This window comes from Homarus americanus, unplaced genomic scaffold (genome assembly GCF_018991925.1).
Source record: "Homarus americanus isolate GMGI-L3 unplaced genomic scaffold, GMGI_Hamer_2.0 scaffold17820, whole genome shotgun sequence".
NCBI lineage: Eukaryota > Metazoa > Arthropoda > Malacostraca > Decapoda > Nephropidae > Homarus > Homarus americanus.
Window position 1 is genome coordinate 352,501 of NW_024741913.1, and position 7,500 is coordinate 360,000.

The 7,500-nt window shown below is 44.0% G+C and overlaps 1 protein-coding gene across 1 annotated transcript in view; it reads right to left on the bottom strand.

Moving 5' to 3' along the window:
* The window catches only part of LOC121876399, a 190,536-nt gene extending 185,775 nt beyond the window's left edge, over positions 1-4,761 (bottom strand). The window contains exon 1 of the mRNA XM_042381476.1: positions 4,713-4,761. Within this exon, the coding sequence (XP_042237410.1) occupies positions 4,713-4,761 (49 nt within the window). The remainder of the gene's footprint in view (positions 1-4,712) is intronic.
* Positions 4,762-7,500: the final 2,739 nt, after the last annotated feature.

Sequence of the window (7,500 nt, forward strand, 5' to 3'; positions counted from 1 at the left end):
AGGTAATATAAAGGCTTCAATAATAACACACAGGTAATATAGTTAAGTTTTCAGACACACACACACACACACACACACACACACACACACACACACACACACACACACACACACACACAGGTAATAAAGAGGGTTTTCAGCACCTGCATGTTGAGGGCTTCTTAACCATCTATCGTTGGCTGGTGTAACATTTCTCTGTCAGTCAGTCAGTCAGTCTATTCATCACTCGGTCAGTCAGTCAGTCAGTCAATGAGTGAGTGAGTGAGTGAGTGAGTCAGTCAGTCTATTCATCACTCGGTTAATGAGTCAGTCAATGAGTCAGTCAGTCTATCACTCAGTCAGCCAGTTAGTCAATGAGTCAGTTAGTCTGTTAAGTCTACGAGTTTGTTAAGTCCATTTTCAGTCAATCTGTCAATCACTCAATCAGTCTTTTGGTCAGTCAGTCAGTCATTCTATTCACCAGTCAGTCAGAATTCCTATGCACAGGAGGAGATGTAAAACGAAACACTAAAAAGCAAAACCAGAAGTTGTCGCTGCAACACTTGTAAGATTAATTTAAGTTGGGGGAGGTGAAGGAGCGGTGGTGGAGTAGTCGTGGATTAGTGGTGGAGGAACTGGTGGTGGTGGTAATGGTGGAAGTGGTGGTGGTAATGGTGGTGGTGGTAATGGTGGTGGTGGCATGGTGGAGGAACTGCGCAGTGGTGGTGGTAATGGTGAAGTGGTGGAGGTACGGTAGGTACGCGGGTGTTGGTGGTAATGGTGGTGGTGGTGGTGGTAATGGTGGTAATGGTGGTGGGTGGTAGTGGTGGTGGTAATGGTGGTAGTGATAATGGTGGTAGTGGTGGTGGTAATGGTGGTGGTAATGGTGGTGGTGGTAATGGTGGAAGTGGTGGTATGGTGGTAGTGGTGGTGGCATGGTGGTAGTGTGGTGGTAATGGTGGTGGTGGTAATGGTGGTGCGGGGTGTGTAATGGTAGTGGTGGTGGTAATGGTGGTAGTGTGGTGGTACGGTGGTAGTGTGGTGGTAATGGTGGTGGTGGTAATGGTGGTAGTGGTGGTGGAAAAGCTTCAAGAAGACAACTTTCATCTGAGGTTTGTTGGATCTGCTTTAACTTTTAGTAATCAAATCTGTGAAAATTTGTCCCGGGAATGTGGCGGTATAAGTCGTGGTGGTACCCGACCCGACCCGACCCGACCCGACCCGACCCGACCCGCAGCCTCACCACCTATCCCACTAAGTACTATATTAACCAAACACATCAAAGCAAATTAAACTTCAACCAAAAACAACCACAATTTCAACCGTACAACAACAACAACCACAACAAACACCTACTTTACAACCACAACCTTGATGTCTTAAACTAGTAACAGTGACAGTACCTTTAAGACATATGTACAGTGTGTTTATTAATAATTACTAATACAACCCGGATATAAACGACATAATCACATTACTTATGATATCACAACCCGGATATATATATATAACACATCATTTACATTATCGTACACAAACCTCCATACACAAACACTAAAAAAAACACACACACACAAAATAACCCCACAAACATACAAACACCGCAAGATGTTTTCCCCTTAAAAGTAATTTGTTCCTGATTGTTTTGATGACTCAGCCAAAAATTAAGGTAAAAAACTGGTGGTAATAGTCGGCATTACACTTATATTTCCATTAAGAATCATATCAGTAAAAAAAAAAAAATGTATATTAAACTACCTGGGATCGATCCATGGTCCGTGTATGGTGTGACTCAGTGTGTTAATGTGACTTCAAAAAATAGTTCCGGGTTGACTTACTTTACAGGTTTATGGTCAATAAGAGGAAAAAAAAAGTGTGGAGCTATTGACACACACACACACACACACACACACACACACACGCACACACTAAAAGAAACACAATGCTTTCAATTTTGCAACTTGTTTATGACACCTTTTAAAAACTTCTCACTGTCGTCCCCTCCCCCTACCCCCCACCCTACACCTCACCCTCTCCCTCCCTCTGTACTGCTTCACTTAACTTAATATCTGTTAGTACGGTGCGGGTCAGGAAGTAACTGCCACCACCAATCACCCCGGGCAGTGTCTCTAGGGGGGTTGAGGACTGACAGATGGTGAGGGAAGGTTCTGTATATAATTACTGATTACCTCACTGAAAACATGGTGCGGTGGCTGAGTGGATACAATACTCAACTACTGTCCTAAAGGTCGCTGGATTAGCCATTCGGTATCCTTAGTTCACCCAACTGTGAATGGGTACCTAACTTTACAGATGAGAATGTGCAAGACGATCTAGTGCAGTGCCGGTCATATTTGTGTACAGAAGGTATAACTAACACACACACACACACACACACACACACACACACACACACACACACACAGAGCCGCACCGTAAAGGACCCTCAAGACAATAGAACCAGTGTCCAATGTTATTAAAAAACAGTGTGAGCTAAAAATGAATATAATTAAAAATACCTGGTTTAATTACTTATGACAGCTAAGTCTACCTGGGGGGTCTTATACTGACAATACAGGTGGACTGGAGGCTGTAATTAAAGGTATATCCACCAGGTAACCATAAAACATTGTTGATATGATTATTATAAGATTTAACCACCAACGTGATTTCTTATATAATTATTTTTCATTCGTTATTATAATTGAAAAACAAAAACTTCGATATCATTAAAATATTCTCCCTAGTCAGAATTCTTATATATAAAACTCAAGAGAAAAATGTCATGTTGGTTGGCGTGATTATAAGACAATGATGAGGTAGTTGGTGGTGAAGCATGTAGCACGAGGTGATCCAGGCTTGTGGTTAGCATTTAAAGTTTTTGTTTGCTTTTATGAGATTGACCCCAAAAAATAAATCTAGGAATCAAATTACTGATGAAATATTAAGCTATCATTTCTGGCCTTCGTGTGTCTGTCTGTCTGTCTGTCAATATGTGTGTGTACAGGAGACGTTAATAGTGTGTGAATATGTGTGTACAGTAGTTAGGTTAGGTTAGGTTAGGCTAGGTTAGGCTAGGTTAGATAAGGTTAGGTTAGGTGTTCTGATCATGACTTTAACCCTGGATGGTATACCGCTGTCCCTGGGGGCGTATCGACACATCTCCCTCCCGACCTTCGACATATCTTCCCCCTCCAGGAGCAAAGGTAAAAAATTGACACACACACACACACACACACACACACACACACACACACACACACACACACACACACACACACACACACCCTTTAATTAACAACATAACCCTGACTTTAAATATATTTTCAATAATCTATATAATTCAGGATTACATAACCTTGTAATTAAATGGACATCATTACTGAATTATCTCGACACATTTTTGCTGTTGATGTGAGAACGAAAGATTAAATGCGTGTTTTCTGATGCAAATATTATTATTCGTCTTTTTTTACCCCTTGTGGATCATTCAAGCTTCCCAATACAGGAATAATACTCGTACGTAAGGGCTGTTGAACTGGTTTTACGTAACCTGATATTGTATTATATATCCGGGTCGCAGAGGCCCACAGCTGGACATAACAACGGTGAAAATAAATGAAACTTTGTTGGTATGTTCGTGTGAAATGTTGGTGATGGTGGTGGTGATGGTGACAGTGGTAGTAAGGATGGTGGTAATGGTGGTGGTAAGGATGGTGGTAGTGTGGTGGTAAGGATGGTGGTAGTGGTGGTAAGGATGGTGATAGTGGTGGTGGTAAGGATGGTGGTAGTGGTGGTGGTAAGGATGGTGGTAGTGGTGGTAAGGATGGTGATAGTGGTGGTGGTAAGGATGGTGGTAGTGGTGGTGGTAGGATGTGAACAGTAGTGGTGAATTGAGTAGGATGGTGGTAGTGGTGGTGTGGGATGGTGTGGTAGTGGTGGTGTAGTGGGATGGTGGTAGTGAAAGGTGGTAAGGATGGTGATAGTGGTGAATTGGTAAGGATGGTGGTAATGGTGGTGGTGGGATGGTGGTCGTGTGGTGGTAGGATGGTGGTGAGTGGTGGTAAGGATGGTATTAATTAATTGGTGGTAAGGATGGTGGTAGTGGTGGTGGTAAGGATGATGGTGGTAGTGGTGGTAGGATGGTGATAATTAATTGGTGGTAGGATGGTGGTAGTGGTGGTGGTAAGGATGGTGGTAGTGGTGGTGGTAAGGATGGTGGTAGTGGTGGTGGTAAGGATGGTGGTAGTGGTGGTAAGGATGGTGATAGTGGTGTCATTTGCGGGTAGTGGTCTGGCAACACGTTACGCTATCGATCGTTTTGACACTGTCGGAGAGTTCAACTACCTCATACATTCACACGGTCATGCACACAGCTACCCACACACACATACAGTCATGCACACAGCTACCCACACACACATACAGTCATGCACACAGCTACCCACACATACATAGTCATGCACACAGCTACCCACATACATACAGTCATACACACAGCTACCCACACACACAGTCATGCACACAGCTACCCACACATACACACGGTCACATACACACAGCTACCCCACACACACACACGGTCATACACACTGCTACCCACACATACACACGGTCATGCACATGCGTTTTGATACTCCTGTTCGACGCATTGTACAGCACCATCAGCCATGCACTTGGGTTTTGATATGACCAATTTAATTCAATTACCCAACCCCCCCCCGTCCTCATACCCGTGCGTTCCGGCAATATTGGTGCATTCTGTGTAAAACCCATGCACATGCGTCTTAGTGAACAGTCATGCATGCGATTTGATATTATCACTAGATTTAACCACATAAGTCATGCACATGCTTCCTAACCTAACCTAACCTAACCCCTGTTCATAGGTCATGCACACATCACCCGACACTGAAGGAGAGCCTGGCCACACACACACACACACACTACACACACACACACACAGGGGTTGATACAGCCGATAGACAACACACTCTACACCTCCAACAACACACCCTACACCTCAACAACACACCCCTACACCTCAACAACACACCTACACCTCAATAACACTACACCTCAACAACACACCCTACACCTCAACAACACACCCCTACACCTCAACAACACACCTACACCTCAACAACACACTCTACACCTCTAACCTTACCCCTACACCTCAACAACACACCTATACCTCAACAACACACCCTACACCTCAACCTTACACCCCACACCTCCAACAACACTTACACCTACACCTCCAACAACACACCTACCTCAACAACACACCCTACACCTCAACAACACACCCTACACCTCCAACAACACACCCTACACCTCAACAACACACCCTACACCTCAACAACACACCTACACCTCCAACAACACACCTACACACCTCCAACAACACACCCTACACCTCAACAACACCCTACACCCCAACAACACACCCTACACCTCAACAACACACCCTACACCTCAACAACACACCCTACACCTCAACAACACACCCTACACCTCAACAACACACCCTACACCTCAACAACACACCCTACACCTCAACAACACACCCTACACCTCAACAACACACCCTACACCTCAACAACACACTCTACACCTCAACAACACACCCTACACCTCAACAACACACCCTACACCTCAATACGTCATGCATTTGTTCGCAGAGTTTGTGACTGCAATCCGCATAATTTTGCGGACATTTGCATACCGATCTCTTTCTCATGCACCGAGTACACATACAGAATATAAAGAGAATACATAGAGATTATACAGAATATACATGGAGATTATGCAGAATATACACTACTTATAAGAACTCACTGCTTGTAAATATGAGGTTTGTGGTTATTAAATACACAATACAGTTTGTAAATAAAAGAGAAGTAATTACCAGCATGATTTATAGTGTGTAAATCAGTGATATATATATATATAAATTATACACAATCCATAAAGATAAAACGCTAATCCAAATCCCTGTATTAACCTGGTCTTCTATTACCTAATCCTTGCTCAGAACTTGTCTAATCCTTTCTCTAATCCTTCACCTAACTTAAGTCTTCCCAGGAACCTCGACCAATCTTTACCCAAGTTACGTCGAACCCTTGTCTAATCCCCTCCAATTCCTGGCTCCCTCTTCTTGATTTGCCAATCCTTGTCCCAAGTTATCCGATTTGTAGCCCAACTCTCAACCTAAACTCGCCAATTCCTTGTCGCTCAAACTCGCCAATTCCTCCTCGCCCAAAACTCGTCAATTCCTCCTCGCCCAAAACTCGCCAATTCCTCCTCGCCCAAAACTCGCCAATTCCTCCTCGCCCAAAACTCGCTAATTCCTCCTCGCCTAAAACTCGCCAATTCCTCCTCGCCCAAAACTCGCCAATTCCTCTTCGCCCTGGCAGGCCCGTGTCTCCAGTCCGTTCATCACCTGGCTGCCGCTGGTCGATGTACAGTTGTAGACAAACACAGAAATCTTGTTCGTGTTTTGATCTCTGCAGTCACGTACGGTTGAGTGTACAGAGGTGGCGTGAAGATAATGGTGTGGTGTGGCGTGAAGATAATGGTGTGGTGTGGCGTGAAGATAATGGTGTGGTGTGAAGACAGTGGTGTGGTGGTGAAGAAGACAGGTGTGATGGTGTGGTGGTGTGCCGTGAAGGCAGTGGTGTGGTGGTGGCGTGAAGACAATGGTGTGATGTGAAGACAGTGGTGTGGTGGTGACGATAAGAGTGTGGAGGAGGAAGAATGAGTTGGAGGAGGAGGAGGAGGATAAGCCATAAACAGCCATACCCCTTGTGGTCAGACATGGTCCCTCCCTCCCCTCCTTGTTATTCATGTCTGCTGAGCCATAAACGCTATTTTCGACTCACTCGACCAACCCACGACAAAGTGCTATTTAATTCCCGGCCCTTAAGTTATGTTGTGCAAGGAGAGAGAGAGAGAGAGAGAGAGAGAGAGAGAGAGAGAGAGAGAGAAATCAATATATATATATATATATATATATATATATATATATATATATATATATATATATATATATATATATATATATATATATATATATATATATATATATAGATATATATAGATATATATAGATATATATATAAATACACAGTATATATATTTCCAGGTTCACATTGCTAACACGAGAAACTGGAGACTGCCACCCCATCGACCCAGCCAATGGTTTAAGCTTCAAATCCCCGCTAACGAAGGAAAGGAAGGAAAGGGAGGGAGGGAAAGGGGAGAGAAGAGAGGTAGGAAGGGAAGAGAAGAGAGGTAGGAAGAAAAGGGAGGAAGGGGAGAGAGGAGAGGGAGGAAAGGGGAGAAAGGAGAGAAGAGGGAGGAGAAAGAGAAGAGAGGGAGAAATGGAAGAGAGAGGGAGAAAGGGAAGAGAGAGGGGAGGGGAGAGGTGGGCGTAAGGAAGACCAGGCCAAACATACCCCCTCCTACCTTTAGAATTATCATCATCTTATATCAATAACTTCCATCAAGTAGGTT